Here is a 17467-nt window from a genome sequence, read left to right as displayed (position 1 = left end):
TTTTGTTCGTGGTTTTTGAGTGCATGTCGCTTCACCCGTCCATGTTGGCATGACTAATTTGATTGGCTTCTACAAAGTGACAGACATATTGCAGAGTTTGTGCAGAGTCAGTTTTGTGTTGTGACCCTCTAGTTGAGAGAGATTTCACCTATTGTTTGCATATATTTCTTAACATTTTATGTTGCAGTCATTCAATCAAGAATTTTAAGTTGAGCCGTTAGATGCACAGTAGCCCGAAACAAAGCAATCAATTAAATCGTAAAGAAGCTTTGCATAAATACATTAATAATATTTACATTTAGAGAACATATTAACGTATTGTGTTCTCTTCAATTTATTCCTTAAGTTTTCTTTACTTGGTCTTAAAAAGGTCCTTAAAAAGTCTTAAATGTACCTTCATAAAACCTGCAGAAACCCTGTAAATATTTGTTGATTCAGTATTTGTCATTTCTGTCCTTTCCTCTCTCTTTTTGTTTTGCCCCTTTCTGTCTGTTATTTTCTTGAGTATTTCTCCTTGACTGTTCGAGTCGGGTCAGCATCAGTTCCCAGATGCTGGTGTGCGTCATATGAGGTGTGTGTGTATGTGTGTGTCTAGTGTAGGATGTACAGAATGGGTCAATGGGCTGCAGTGACAGAACAGTCCTGCCCACCACGTCTCCACATGGATAAAGGAGAGCCGATCCATTCCAGTTTATTGATGGGAACAATATGAGACACTAGAATGACTAAAGCCACAGCGCACACCCTCCTCTCTCTCTTTCTCTTTTTCTCTCTGTCTTTTTTCCTTTTATTTCTGCTCCTCTCAGTGGAGAACCATCAGCGTCAAGAGGATGGACAGAAAGAATATTAAAAGAGTATTATGAAGAAGAGTGGAAAGTACATACAGAGGCCCCAATAGTATTTGGACGCTTAAGTCACACTTAAAAATGTCTGAATGTCATTTATTTAGATTTCTCCTGGCATTACTGGCCTTGGTCTGGCTCCATTCTTGTATATAATGCCCATTTTTCACAATTCAATCCCTTTCTGATGCATAAAATAAAATCCCAACCTTATCTTTTTACTGAAATGCATCACATAATGGAAATTAAATGCTCTGCGAATGCTGTTTTGTGTTGATTTTAAGTGTCCGAACACATTTTGAGGCCACTGTACGAGCTGCATGTCACAACATAGACACACGGAAACATGGCCGTGAAGAGAGAGAGAGAGAGAGAGAGAGAGCTGAGAGGGATGAAACCTAAAAAAAAAATACATCCAACGCCTCTCATATCATTTGAAAAGATGAATCTAATCTTCCTGCAATCAGCTCTCTTGCTCTAGCGCCTGTCTCTCGCATGATCTTCAGCGGCGGTCTCTCAGCACGCTCCCTCCCCACAGGCCACGGACGCTTCGCTTTGCGGTTATTAACCTGAACAGTGGGCGCATCTGAGTCTAGGTTAATAAGCTGCTGTCTTCACCTCACTCTTTGTCGGGAGAACAATGTTGTCAAGCCTACAGAAATTGGCAATTTACAACAGAGATGGAAATGGAAGGCAAGGTACTCGTCTGTGGAATGCTTTTTATAGCCGGGCCCACCGGCGGAGCCTTGCTATCCCACAGCCTTTTAATGATGGATATGAAATTACAGAGGTGTGAGACTGAGATGAGACGGGAATGAGAATGGACAGAGACAAGGCGAAGGCGTGCTAACCAGCAGTGAGTGTACTGTACTTTATTTAGACCCGGTTTAAAAAGGGTCAGAGCTAGATAAATAGCTATATCAAGTTGGCACCATCAAGTCTTGAGAAACGTCATATAAATGATAGGATGGGGGGGGGGATTACTGACAGATAATGCAGTATAAATGCGGGCAAAATAAGCAAATTATACACGGTATATAGTAATACTATAGGAATATAATATATATATAATTAATATACTATACTATAGGAGTATATAGGAATATACAACATTTTTGCAGAAAAGTGATTCAAAATGTAATGAAAATATAAGGACGTTTTATATAAGCTTAGAGAATAAGAAACTGTTTTCAGACCTCAAAAATAATTAAAGGTGCTCTAAGCGATGTTGGGTGACGTCACTTCTTGTTGACGTTCAAAGTATTGTCAAACAAAACGGAGGCAAGCTCGACCCTCCCTTGTCATTGTCTAGGACATCTCTCCTCTCGCTAACTTCGCTCTTCATGCTTCTCTCTCCTCTACTCCCCACACCCCCCTTCATGTGCACGCGCACTAACCCCCCAACCCCCACCCCCAAATCATTCTTGTCGGTTATTGGCTGGAACACTGTTTGTTATGTTTCGTGGTCCAGGTTGGGCCAGTTTGTTTTTCTTGCCGTTTGTGGAGACTGGACTGTCTACAGAGATCACGTTTTTTTACATTGTGTTCAGGGGACAGGCAGCTAGCGGATAGTGAGATGTTTGCTATATGTGACAAAAAATGGCCTAAAAAAAACGTGTGACATCGTTAGAGCACCTTTAATACTTTTGTGGAGTCACTTATTTAATTTATTAAATTTGCTAACAAATGTACTTGTTTCTAAGGTTTAAGGACACTGAAAGCATGCTATTTGTATTTATTTATATTTATTCATTGTACTTGTGGTATAGTTACTTCTAATTTTTTTCATAAATTTAGAATACATTTAAGTACAAACTTAAGTAAATCATGTTTTGTTTTTTTGTTTTGTTTTGTTTTGTTTTGTTTGCTCTGATTCTAAGGCATGACAAACTGGACACCTTTAAAGCAACTAGAAAATTCTAGATACAACTGCACTGTCAATCAAGATTTTTATTTAATAATTCGCTAAGATAATTCACTCATTCTGATCGCTTCTCTCTGTTTTTTACCAGTAAACAAATAACTGAAAGTTTGACAGAGTTAGCAACAGTAACTAAGATAGAAGGGGGTTAGAGAATGGTCAGTTCCAGTTTTTGTTTTCCTCTCTAAAAGTACAGTGATTGTAAGGCCTATTTCCTATAATTTGGTTGCATTTGGCAACTGTGATAGAAACTATAATCAAAAACAGCTTATTGTTTCAGGCAGTGTCTCCCAGCCCTAATGCAGTGGTTCAGCAGGGAAGCACTTGATCGAGCTGCTTTGAAGCATGTGTTGATTTTGATTGATTTTTGAAGGCACGTTCCTCTTCGTTATTTGCGCATCACAGTGCAAGGACACAACTTCGTCAGGACACCGTGAGGAAACTGCCTCTATAACAACAGAGCGGAGATCTGCTCCTTTTCAAAGACGCCGTCGCCGTGCTTCCCACGCTGCCTTTTTGTAATACCCTGCGGTCTGGTGAAAATGATTTTGACTCCCTGTGGGTGTGGAGCTGGCTGAGAGATGAGGAGGGGGTGAAGCGTCGTGTGTGTGTGTGTGTGTGTGTGTGTGTGTGTGTGTGTGTGTGTGTGTGTGTGTGTGTGTACTTGTACAACTATCTTTGTGAGGACCAGTTTGAATTTTAGACCATTGGAGTGAGGACAAAGAGTAAAGTGTGGACTTTTTGGCCAGTCCTGACTTTCTGAGACCCCTTTAAAGGCCTGTTTGAGGGTCAAGACTTGGTTTTAGGGATAAGGTTATAATTAGGTTAAGGGTCGGTTTAGGGTAAGGGTTCGGGTTAGGCACTTAGTTGTGATGTGTAAGGTTAGGGTAAGCGGCTAGAGATTGCATTGTGTCAATGAATGTCCTCATAAAGATAGATGTACAAGAAAGCGTGTGTGTGTGTGGAATCACGGACAGGTTGCAGCCCAGGCCCCTGACAAGATAGTCCACAGCCTCCATGCTGATATATTCATGAGGAGTCCTGCACTTCAATAACTTAATTAACCTCGTGTAGAAGCCCACCGCATACTGTCCCTTCCACAGCAGATAACATGCAGGAAAACACACCATGTGTCTTACTCACTCTTTCTCCTATCTCTTGGTCCTGTGCAGGTTTGTGTGGTCAGATTGTGACAATGTTCTAGGTGTCTTGTGTCTCTTTATTTTTTTCAACAATGCCAGTGTCAACTGTGTGAGATTTTTGTGAACTGTGTGATGTATCTTGTCTATCTATCTATCTATCTATCTATCTATCTATCTATCTATCTATCTATCTATCTATCTATCTGTCTATCTGTCTGTCTGTTTGTCTTGTCTTGACTTTATCTAGATAAATTCTTATTTCTCTCATTCAAATTCAAATTCATCTTCCTGTGTGTCGTGGCCAATTAAAATTCACACTCATGAATTGCTAGCGAGCCAGTTCTGAATTTTGCACATCCCTGGTGTCAACAATAAAGCAGCTCTAATGCGGCCTTAACTTTAACATGCTTATTTTGCTGCCATGCAAGCACTGCTGTTTCCTTCTGTAAATGCAAATCTTGTTTACCTCACTGTTGGGCGTGTGTTTTTTTCTTTGGGTGGGGGGTGGGGGCATAAATAGAGTATGTTGGGACCCGAGGGCAAAGAAAACAGTTTAAAAACATCTCTAACATAAGCGGCGTAATGTTTCTGGTAATGATTTAATTAGGTTTAATAGCTTCCGTGGCTTTACCCTTTTCACACTCATCCAGTTAACACAATGCTGAAGCCTCAATGCGATTTTCCCCGAGGGCCGAAACTTAGCGGCGTCTTTCCATTACTGTTCACACCACAGCTCCAAATGCCACTACCATTGATAACCTCCAACCCCCAGAGGGAAAGCCTGAAAACGAGACGATCGGGAAGCTCATCCTATGCAGCAACTCCTGTATGCAATTATTCAGCCATGAATGCTGTGGCCTTTCCATGCCCTTTGGAAAAATCACCCTGACCAAATGCACGCTGGGGTTGCTCGGTCTGGGGGCGCTGTGCATTTTAAGGTTAGAGCTTGTTGCCTGTGGTCGCCTTATTGATCCCGGGCAGCCTAGTGCTCTCTGCTTTTTGGAGATAAGGCAACAGACTCGACCCTCTCCTTATCCCACCAGCCCCGCCAGACTTACAAACAAACACCCAATTTCTAATCCACTTGTGGGCTGGTGAAGACAGACAGGCCTTTATTTATACCCTTTCAAGCCATCCTCGGGGTCCGCTGTTTCGATAAGCCATGTAGGGACATCAGTTTTCTTGTTTGGAGGCAATCTGACGTAGACGAAACCCTGCACCCATCACTGTCCTTATCCCCGTCTGTTTTAGCCAGACCAAGACAGAGGAACCAAACCGGATGAAGCTCAAGGTTCATGTGATCAGCGTTCTGTAATGCTAAGCATGAAAATAGGATCAAACTCATGTCCAAAACTGCGATAGGACATAGTGGAGACTATACAGTGTGACGCAGTGCTATGAATTGTTCTTGGTTCCAGATGTAAGTTTACAGTCAACATGACATTTAAAATTGAGCATATGTGCTCTAATTCCTGATCTTACTGGGCACAATTCATAATTGCAATACATAATCTAGTCTTTTCCTGTAGCTAAAACAGTATTTTTTTGTTGGTTAACATTAATTAAGTAAATGTTACAGCAATGATATCAAATGAGGATAGATCACATCACATTAGGGAAGGAGAATGTGAATATCATTTTATGTTGACCATCACACAATTGTGCAAAATTCAATTGAGTGTTTGAGTTTATTTTGAGTTTTATTTTTTTAACACATTTCTGCTACAACAAGTGCAGCTCAAAGTGCTGGATAATACAAGCATGAAACCAAACATGACACATTAAAACAGGACTACACAAAAGACCAAAATTAAGTTCTCTCCGGGATCAGACTCAACAGCCAAGATGTAAAAGTGCTTCTTCAAAGCTATTTAAAAGCATTCAGATTAGGGCCAGAACGGATGGGAAGCGATATAGGTTATTTCATAATCTGGGTCTGGCTATCGAAAAGGCACGATCACCTTTTCGCTTCAGTCGGGACCGTCATACCTGAAGTAGAAGTTTATCAGCAGGTCTCAAATTCTTTACTGGCATGTGTAGAATAGCAAGATCTGATTGATATGAGGGTGCTAGAGCAGTTAAAACTTAAAAAAATGAATAGTAGGGCCTTGAAAACAATCCGATAGCTGACTGGTAACCAATGAAGAGATGCTAAAATCGGGGTAATTATGGGTTACACTTTATTTTAAGGTGCTCTTGTTACAGTGTAATTATACATTTAAGTACTAAGTAATAGTAATTAACAACATGTACTTAGTATTTAGTTAGGGTTAGGGTTTGGTTTAGGGTAAGTTGCATGTAATTATGCACAATTTAATTTTATTACATAGTAAGTACAAGTTGAACTGGAATTTAACACACACTCTCAGAAAATAAAGTACATAATTGTACCTTTAGGGGTACAATGGCTTGTCACTTGGGCTGTATACCTCAAGGGTACAATATTGTACCTTAACCTTTAAAAGAAACGGTACATAAAGGCACCTTTTAATGCTTTTTGACCCTCAAAAAGGTATATATGTACCTTGAGGTCCAATAATAAGCCCTATGGGGGGTACGTTAGTGTAGATTGTACCTTGGGGGACAGAAATTGACTCCTACTGTACCCCTATTTCTGACAGTGCAGGTGATGCATTCTGGGAAATTAAGTGTTCTTCTACCCTGGTCCAAAAGAGTTAATTTATTAAATGTGTGATGTACTTCTTTACATTAAAATCCAAAGTGCTTTGCCTGTTTGTTAGCTCAATTCAAATTCAGCAATAAAAATTGTAAACGCAAATGTTCAGTTTCAAAACCGCTGCGATTAGCACCGCATTTCGATAAGACGCTTGAACACTGATGGAATCTTGTCTCCAGTAAAACCCTCAACACCCCCTCAGACAGCAGAAATCAAATTCTGTTCAATCAGACCCACAATTATATTAGAGGCCATCCGATAGCAGCACTCCGACAGCGCATGTGCTCGTCCACATGTGTTTTGGCGTTCGGTGTGTGGCGCAGTCCTGTCACCATTGTAATGAGGTGATTGATTGATGAGTGTGATTGCTGACATTGAGAGGTGGGCAGGTGGAAAAATACAAGGGGGGTGATTTGTTACCGCCTGCCACCTCTGTTATCGCTTATTAAATCAACAGGCAAGGTGAGGAGATATGAAAACAGGCGGAAGGAGGCAGGACTCCTGCAAGGATAAACAGATCAGCTCCTGCGCCATATGGAATACCAGTCCTTTAGGTGGCTAAATGCCAGCGTGACTGTACACACACCAGGAGCTGCTGTCTGTTAACAGGCCCTGATGGTCGAGTCAAGCGTTTTGATGTTTAGATAAGGCTTGATTTGGGTCTCTTTTGTGTATGTGTGTGTCTGCAACAGTTACACTTATTTTTTTTATTTATGGACCTTTATTTGGCCTTGTTCATTTGGTAGTATGCTATTCCATGCATGGCCAAATCTAGTTAAAAGGCCAATAAATAAAACAAAAATAGTACTATTCATACTAGCACTAAAGTGCTTGGACTATTTCTGTAGTATATGTTTGTACATACAGTATACATGGACCTACTACATTTGCCAAAATGTGGAATATACAACAGAGCATATTTAATGTTCAAAATCTGTCCCACAGTGCTATGCGTTTAACATGGCACTTCATTTCTAGTGTGGTGGTGGGTGGGGGGGCAATCATTTTTTATTCATGATTGCCAAGACTTAAAGGGTTAGTTCACCCAAAAATGAAAATTCTGTCATCACTTACTCACCCTTATTTCGTTCCAAACCCGTAAGACTTTCATTCGTCTTCAGAACACAAATGAAGATCTTTTTGATGAAATCTGAGAGATTTCTGTCCCTCCATTGACAGCAACGCAACTACCACTTTGACGCTTCAAAAAGTTTATAAAGAGATCGTAAAACTAATCCATATGAATTGAGCAGTTTAGTCAAAATTTTCTGAAGAGACTCGATCGTTTTATATGATGAACAGATTGAATTTAGGTTTTTATTCACATAAACATTCATCAACTCAAGCTTAAGTATGTTCGCTTGACGTGCAAGAACCAATGAGGTTGATTCTGGTGTTACGCAGCACGTTTGAGCTTCAGCAAGCTTCTGGCTCGGTTGAGCTTCTGTTTATGTTCACTGATCAATGGTTATATGTAAATAAAAGTCTAAATTAAATCTGTTCATCATATAAAGTGATCGAGTCTCTTCAGAAAATTTGGACTAAACCGCTCAATTCATATGGATTAGTTTTACGACCTCTTTATGAACTTTTTGAAGCGTCAAAGTGGTAGTTGCGTAGCTGTCAATGGAGGGACAGAAAGCTCTCAGATTTCATCAAAAAGATCTTCATTTGTGTTCCGAAGATGATTGAAAGTCTTACGGGTTTGGAACTACATGAGGGTAGTAAATGATGACAGAATTTTCATTTTTGGGTGAAATAACCCTTTAAGATATTTGCTCTAACTGCTGAAACACGGCATCAATATCTGCATGTTTTCATCTGTATATAATCTTTGTTTTCTCAGGAGATCACTTGCGCAAATCTGCGAACATTCTGAATTTGGCTTATTCATAACTGAAGTGTTGTGTCTTGCTTCTCTCTTTTACCGTTGTAATTATGTCGCTAGTTCCACAGTGTCTTTCGGGTATATACGACCTTCATCGGAAAGCTCTCTCACCACCACAGCACAGACGCCTTATTTATGTGTAAAATGAACTGAGTAAAAATGAATAATTTAGAAACCTGTGGCGAGAAGAGAATTTCTAACTATCCTGAACGTTTCCCATAGGTTGCTATGAGGAAAATCTAACACATTGCCAGAATGCAGTGTCTGTATGTGTAGCTTTGCAATTTCGCCCTTTGATATTGTTTTATAATTGGTGTCTTTAAAAAAAAATACACCTGCTATGAATTAGGGTGGCCCGTAAAGTTATTCCACGATTGCATTATAATATCCTTCTAAAGCATGTCGGCACTCAAGTGCGACTACTACAGATTTGATTTATTATGAATACGTTCTAAAGCATTACAATCCCATTTATTATTCATTATACACATATCTAAAGCTCTGCTGAAGTCCTACACGGTTGTATCGACTGCCTATTTTTAATCAAACATAAACCGCCCTTTGAATAAGACAGTATTCCCAACCACATCCCTTTAAGAACATTCCTTCCCTGCCTATATTTTCCATTTCTGTCTGGTACATTAAGTCTCTGAAACAGAAGAGGCGTCCTGTCATCCAAATGTGATAACGGAACAGTTCGCGTTCCTTTTGCCCTGCTCTCCATGTATAAATATGTATAATTCTGATAAGATTAATTGGATCGCCTAAGTACACACAGAGAAGGAGAGAGACTCTTGTTCTGGCTGCTTTTCGCAAATCTGCTCCGGGCCCACCTCGCATTCCCCTGCTAAAGTGCTTCATTTTTTTCTGGAACAAACTGCCTTCAATTAAAAAAGAAAATGGCTTACCCAAAGGTCCCGAGGAAAAGGAGCCGCGCAAATGGCTTGAACGCACTCACGATAAATAGTCCTGTTAAAATATTAAGCATTCTGAGAAGCGTTCGATACAAAATGCTCACCTTTGTCTTAATGGGGAAACATGTTTCTTTGAATTTCCACTTCTAAGAGAAATTATTCTCGCTCACTGTAAGGAGGGATCTCATGAAAACATTTGCAGGTCATATTTCACAACAAAATCAAAAGAAAAAAAAGCAATTATATATTTATTTAAAGAAAAGGAAAAACATTTTTGGGACCTTTTTGCATTTTTGCACAATTTCACATTTTGTTTTTTCAATGTTTTTATTTATTCATTTATTTTAATTATCATTAATTAAGTAATTGTTTTCATATTGTATATTTATGGTAATGGGAATTTGGGAATAAATTGAGGCTTCACTGAAAATGTCACAATACAAACAAAAAAAATCAGTGACACTTTATTTTTAGGTGACTTAATTACACGTTACTATCTGTTCTTACTATAGTAATAACAGTAAATTATGCATAATTACAAGTAACTAACCCTAAACCAAACCCTGACTATAACTGTAACTCTATATTAAGTTGCCTAAATGTAGTTAATTAGTATTACTCAGTACTTGAGTAAGTTTCTTATTTATTTTCTTTCTTTTTGTTTGTGTTCTTATATGCTATATATCACAAATGTTCCATATCTGTTGACCCTTAGTGCCTGAATAGGAAATGCAGTTTTGTATGTTACTTATTCTGATTTGCTGTTTCTGTGTTATTATTTTATGGAGAGAGAAAAAAAATCCCAAAACTAACTACAGACCAAAGAACAAAAGCATCTCTCCCATAAACAGCATGGCACGTTCTGGCAGGGCACTTCATCCTTCTTCATTGGTTTTGGCAAACAACACTCAAGAAGCGTTCCCATGGCATTGTTCGTCACCGGTGAAAAATGAGCAGAACCAGCCAATGCATATAACACAACGTTTAAAGAGTCATCAAAGCAATTCCCTTTAAATACAGTCCCAAGACCGATTGTTTCTGTGTCAAACCAAGAAGTGGCCAGAGAGGAATTCTCTACAAATGCAGAGCTGGCAATAAACCTCCAGTATAAATGGGAACGGACGGGCCACATAAAGGCCCTCAATGTGATATTAATCCTGCACCGCTGCGGTCTGGAAAGCACTCTGTCAAGCTAACGTGTTTTACTCCATCTCTGATACGGTTATGATAATAATGAGCTGTTCGTTCCACACATCAGCTCTGAGCGATAGAGGCTCAAGTCATTGGTGTGTTAAAGTGTTTTATTATTGGTGGAATTATGAATAATTTTGGGGGAAATCCTTCCATGAGTATATAAACTGAAGGAGGTTGGTATACTCTGAATGCTGTGTGCTTTTATTTCAGATTGCATCATATTACCTGTGCTACTAAACCATGAGGAAAACAGCTAATAAATCATACTAAGTGATGTTTTTTTGAAAACGTAAAAATGCAGAAAGTTTTCTGTGATGGGTAGGTTTAGCGTTAGGGGATAGAATATACAGTTTGTACAGTATAAAAATCATTACGTCTATGGAAAGTCCCCATAAAACATGAAAACGCAACATATTATTCTGTATTATTTTATTATTATACATATTTATGTATAGAATTTCAAGCGCATTTCTATTTGTTTTTGTTATTATTGTTTTAGTAATAAAACTCATTTTGATTCCTGATTCACTAACAGTAATTTTGAAAAAAATACACTAACAGTAATTTTGATTCCTGATTCACCCTGTTTTGGCATTAAAAACATTCTGTCAGTATTAGCACTTAAAAGGCGTGGACAGGGTTATTTTTGCGGCTGGTCTTATTGCACATGCATTTGTAGGAGTTTCCCTTTCAGACGCAACATTTATAGGAGGAGAGTATTGAAATGAATTATGCAAGGTGATCAGGGCTGCCAACTCTCACGCATTCAGCGTGAGACTCACGCAATTGACACTTTTCACACACATCCATTTTCTCACGCAGAGAAAAATCACGAAGCAAAGAGGACACTTGTAAATGTGACGTGACAGATCGCTGTAATGCCTCAGTTCAAGCGGCACGTGAACCGATCATCTCTACTAGTTATAATAAACTTGAATGAACATGTAGTATGTTGAAAGATACAGTACAACTTACCGAAATGTATATCCCTCATACATAATATCGATCAATCAGTGTTTTTCAGCCCTGGATTTACTTTTAGGTTTACGCTAGTCAATTTACTGGTATTTGCACCCAAAAAAAAGCATGTCTTAAACCAGATGCTAATTTGTGCTGCTCTTGGTAGATTGTGTTGGTATTTATGGAAATGATCTGACTGCGTCTGTGCTCTTTATTTTGCGTGTCGTCAGTAGATCACGAGCAGAACTTTCCACTCCCATCGGCACTTTTATGGAATTGTGCTTTCATGCTAATTTACCCTGTTTAGTAAACCTGGCCCTTAGTGTCTTTCTTTCTCAGTCTTTCAAAAACATAATTTCATTTAGTTTTTTTCTCTTTTGTATACTTCATGTTTTTGGTTTACAAAGCAGTTTCTAAATTTCGACTACATTATATAATAGTACACATGTGTTTATCCCTCAGAGCCTTTCAATCCCTCTTATTCTGTGGCAGTGTCATTAAAACTCTCTCTTTTTCTCTGTCTCAGGCCACAGAATGGGTCTATGATCCTCTACAACAGGAAGAAGGTGAAGTACAGAAAAGATGGCTACTGCTGGAAGAAGAGGAAAGATGGGAAAACCACGCGGGAGGATCACATGAAGCTCAAAGTGCAGGGAGTCGAGGTGAGAGGCTGTTCGCTATTAGAAACGTGATACGATCTCTCCACAGCGGGAAACCTCACCAGTGCACAATCAAACTATGTGACTGACCCTGTTTATATGTCAGATTTGGAGGATTTGTGTGCATCTGGCATTGGTGTCACCAAATAGATTGGAAATATGATTGTTTCGAACTGGTTTCCCAAACATTGAAGAGAAAACTGCCATCTGTTATTTTTTGTCTGGCTAATTTCATGGTTTAATCATTGATCTTGCTTGAGCGAGGATGTGTTTGTGTGTGTTTGTCCATTTTACATGACCTTTCTAAGATCTGAAGCCCTCTTGAAAACAGCCCTCCCCTCGCACCGCTGGCCGTCCCAGTGTGGATGACTCTAATGTGTCAGCTCAGGCATGGCCCCTTTAAATGAAGAACCGTAATGAAGCATGTCTCCGGTCCCCGCGTTCCCGCTCACTGCCTCTAATGAAGAGAAATGTCAGCACATTGCCGATTTAGCGCGGTGATAGAACGAACCTACGGATGAGTGCAGCCGCGCGTCTCCTCTGATGCTCTACCTACACGAGTCGTTCACCTGAGCCGCGCGCACTGATCTTACTCAGCTTTATGAGACGGAGGCAACGGTTAACGCATAAACATTGCTGATAGACATTGTGAAGACATGTGTAGCCTTTTAAAGGGATGGATCGTCCAAATATTACAATTCTGTCATTGTTTATTAACCACTGTGACTGTGAAACACAAAATGAAATGTTTAGCTGAATGTCGGTTTTGTTCTTTTCTATAAAGCTAGAGTTAATGGGTACTGCAGATATCAAACTAAAAACACTGGACAATTAAAGCATCACATAACTGGTCCATACAGTTGTGCGCTATATTCAAATCTTCTGAAGTCGTCCCAAATCATTATGACATGCAAGAACCAATGATCTTTGTCTTAACATGCCAAGCTTGAATATGTGTAAATGTTGGCCTGGTCGACTTTGTAATTAATGTTGCATTAAATGTTTGGAACGACATAAGGGTGAATAAACATAACAGAATGTTCATTTTAAGTGAACATTCCCTTTAAAATGTATTTTCCAGGCACATGTAATGCTTCTAAAATACACATGAAAAACGAGTCACTGATTCATTAAGAGAACCAGCACACAGGAGTCTCTTGTTTGAATGATTGTACAAAAAAATTACTCTTATTGACTGGTTCTTATAATGAATAATTCTAAACAAATTGTATGGACTTCTTTTATGGTAACTTTTTGTCTGTTTTTGAGCTTGAATGCCCCTGGTCACTGTATGCTTTTGTTATTTTGAAAAGAGCAGCGTGAAAATACACTCATGTCATTCCAAAGATTTAAGGAGATGAGTAAAAGAATGTTCTATTGGGCGAACTATCTCTTTAAAACGCAATTTCCAGGCAAATGTAATTATTTAAACGTTTAACACGATTCAACACAAGCTCCGGAAACATGACAGGCATGAAATGTGTATTTGTCCGTCTATGAAAAGCATTATGTGTGGTGGCGATCGCAGACTCTGCTATAGAACATCCCTCGGGCCATTTTTCAATGCGGATCATTCCTCCAAATTTGTTTGACATGTTGAAAACAGGGTAGAAAATGGGTGGACAGCTGATGTTGAATCAATAATCATACAAGATGTTTTTGTCTGGAGGGACGGCAGGTCTGAATGAACAACGACATTCTGACTGATGACGGTTTCACCTGCGCCGGGCTGAAAGGGCAATGGTGGCGAGTCTTTTGGTTTGTTTTCCAGTTTGCTGGCTGTGTAATTATATGTATTAGGGTGTAAAATCCTAGAACAGAACTATTTCCAGAGATTCATCCTTTTGGAAATTTGCATTTTACATTATATTGGGATACACATATTTCAGGCCGTTTGTGTGTGTGTTCGACCAATAAGCACATTTCTTATTTCTGGATCCAATCAAGCGAAGTAGGATACATTAGCGTACATTAGGACTTAAATCAGATTCAAATGTGTTTTATTTTGTCTCTACGAGACACTCATGGGGATTTTGGGCTGCAGCAATGACACAAATGCCCAAAGGCTTTTGAGAGAGAGAGAGAGAGAGAGAGAGACAGAGACAGAGACAGAGAGAGAGTTCAAATGAAAAGGCTCTGCAGGGCATCTCTGCAGTTTTTAAATGGGAAATATTATTCATTTTGTAGCATGTTTTCCTTTTTTCCTTAGACAAAAATAATCATAATATAGCTTTGTACATCCATTTTACACCCTTTCTCTGACCCTTGGATTTAAACAACATGTTTTTACTACACTCCCTTTAAAACTATAAGACCCCTATTACAGACATCCCACCCTGCAAAAATGTATTATTATTCTATATTATATTATATAATATTAATATAAGCTGCGTAACATGGGTTAATTCATTTAATAGTATTTGTGTGCCCAAAGTGAAAGTAATGTACTGTAGATTGTGTCGAAATTAAAGGGGAGGGTCTCAACGAAATCCGAATGCAAGTGGTAACAGAAGATGCATTGGAAGCGCATGATAAGCGGTAATGCATCTTAGCTGAGCATTCGTGATCGGATCATCAAAAACACATCTCATTACAGGTGGAAACAGGGCTTCACTCTCACTCGCTTTCTTGTTTTCTGGGATATTGTATATAATTTGCGGGCATCAGGGAGCCGCTATCAATATGCGGGATACTTCCGGGAGAGGTGGGATGTCTGCTGTTATGATTGGCTAATTTCTGCATACATCATTCACACTGTCATCCATCAGTTTAGCATGCAGAATTCAGAACAAATGATCTTAATGAGCTGGTTCTTCTACTGAACCAGTCAAAAGTTCATTAATAGAACCAGCTCACAAAAGACATTTGTATGAACCAATTATTCTTATGAGCTGGTTCTTTTATTGAATGAGTCAAAAGGATTTACTGATTCATTAAAATAATCAGCAGAAGAGTATTTTTTTTATGTATGTGTACAAACAAATTATTCTTAGTATATGAGCTGTTTATTTTTAATGAATCAGTAAAAAAAGATTCACTGATTCAATTACAGAACCGGCTCACAGGAGTCACTTGTTTGAAGGTTTATGAGTAAATTACTTTTTTATAGGCTTTTTTTTTTTTTTACAAATAGGTTAAAAAAAAATACAATAGTTCATTAGAAGATCTCTTTTTATCTTTTTATTATTTGCGTCATTTTATCTTACCACTTCTAATTCTGACCTCATACTTACAACATACAGTAGGTACTTGAACAGCAGTGTTGGGAAACAGTTCACCAGAGCACTTATAAAGGCACAGAAACCTGCCCCTGAGCTCTCCATCATAAGCCATTCCTGCCCTCTAGACACCAAACACACATTAAAACACTCTCTCCATCCCTCCACTCGCTCTGTTAGCTCTGATAAAGAACTAAGCCATTTACCAGCATCCACCAGAGTCCCTGGTTACCTAGCGATGGTGGCAGTAGCCATGGGAGCGGTAGTCACAGCGACAGAGAGGATAATTGCAGTAGTTAGGTAGTTTCACTAAGAAACTATGATGATGGAGCTGCGAATGAAACCAGTGGGGATGGGATCAGTGTGTGTGTAGGGGGGGGGGGGTCCTGGTAAACCCTACATTATGGGGACAAAATGTCCCCATAAGGATGGCAATATCCGAAATCCTTGTTCGTGTGGGGACATTTTTTGGTCCCCATGAGGAAAACGGCTTATAAATCATACTAAGTGATGTTTTTTTGAAAATGTAAAATTGCAGAAAGTTTTCTGTGATGGGTAGGTTTAGGGATAGGGTTAGTGTAAGGGAACAGAATATACAGTTTGTACAGTATAAAAATCATTATGTCTATGGAAAGTCCCCATAAAACGTGTGTGTGTGTGTGTGTGTGTGTGTGTGTGTGTGTGTGTGTGTGTGTGGTCCTGGTATTCCCTACATTATGGGGACCAAATGTCCCCTACATTTATAAATCATACAGAATAATGTTTTTTGAAAATCTAAAATAGCATATAGTTTTCTGTGAAGGATAGTTTTAGGGGTAGGGTTAGTGTAAGGAGATAGAATATACAGTTTTTACAGTACAAAAAAATATTACGCCGTATGTCCCCATAAAACATGGAAACCCAACGTGTGTGTGTGAGTGTGTGTGAGAGAGAGAGAGAGAGACCAAAGAGCTTTAATGAAATTGAAGCCTATTTTTTAACCTTTTTTTGGGTAATTTTACCACAATGCATTTTTTAAATGTATTATTTTAAACATATATGTATTTAAATTGTAATGAAAATTAAAAGTTTTCACATTGAGAATATGAATTACATAGAACACAATCAAAACTTCAACCTAAAAATGTCAGTCCAAAAACGGTTCTTTTCATATAATTACTTATTTATTGCTTTATTTTTATGTTGTGCTGAAGTACGCCCCAGACTTGTGTTTGTTTTTTGTGAGATTCACCCGTGAGGAACCGACTTGTTATTTGCAGAGGGAAAGAATATTTTAGTATCACAGTCTCGAGGAATTTTCCTGCAGTGAGGCAAACTGTTCTACCCATAGCTCTATTTAATCCGATTTGCTTTGTGCCATTTGCTTTTGTTTTTTCATCAGTTGTGATATTTAAGCCTATTATGTAGTTTAGTTTAGTTTGTCTTGCTTTGACAGGTAGCGTGTGTATTGTCGTGAAAACCAATTCCACCGGCCCAAGTCGTCTGGCAAATAAAGACTCTGTTGTGCGCATTATGATTAAATGTACATACACATCTGTTGTGCGTATAGACACACACATACACCCCCACCCGAATACCATAAGACTGAAGATGTAACAGATGTGCATCCGTCGTGCAAGTTGTTCCATTCGCCTGGAGACTCGCAGATTAAACCAACAGGAATAAATCAAGGCTATTAGAATGGCTGCTAATGCCTAGAGAAAAGTGGAGAAACATACAGGCCAATGCTGCTTAATTAAGAGAGGGAGACTGACCAAGAAACAATCAGTAAAACTGGCCCGTCTTGTGTCTTTTTGACCTCCGAGCCAGCAGGGGGAGTGAGAAAACCTAGTAATCACATGTATTTTGCTGCCACAATATGTGAAAGAGATCTTCATCTAGAAACCATTGGGGGTTTTATTGTCTCAGGGTTTTCAGACAGATTTCCTTTTGTTATAGTTACGGTTCGTAAACACAAATGTAATGCTTTCATATGCAATATAATGCAGCAAAACAAATCAACAAGTTGCAGTGACTAGCAAGCTCGTGATCTACGCAGATTTTGTCCACATG

General features: G+C 38.9%; 1 protein-coding gene across 6 annotated transcripts in view; it reads left to right on the top strand.

The window, feature by feature from the left end:
- The window catches only part of camta1b (calmodulin binding transcription activator 1b), a 268279-nt gene that overhangs the window by 152936 nt on the left and 97876 nt on the right, over positions 1-17467 (top strand). For all 6 annotated transcript variants that reach the window (XM_084100190.1, XM_084100192.1, XM_084100191.1 and 3 more), the window contains one exon: positions 12065-12200. In XM_084100190.1, the coding sequence (XP_083956316.1) occupies positions 12065-12200 (136 nt within the window). The remainder of the gene's footprint in view (positions 1-12064; positions 12201-17467) is intronic.

This window comes from Abramis brama, assembly GCF_963993115.1.
Source record: "Abramis brama genome assembly, chromosome: 23".
Classification (NCBI taxonomy): domain Eukaryota; kingdom Metazoa; phylum Chordata; class Actinopteri; order Cypriniformes; family Leuciscidae; genus Abramis; species Abramis brama.
Note: the sequence above shows the minus strand (reverse complement) of the source record. Positions and strands in the feature narration are given on the sequence as shown.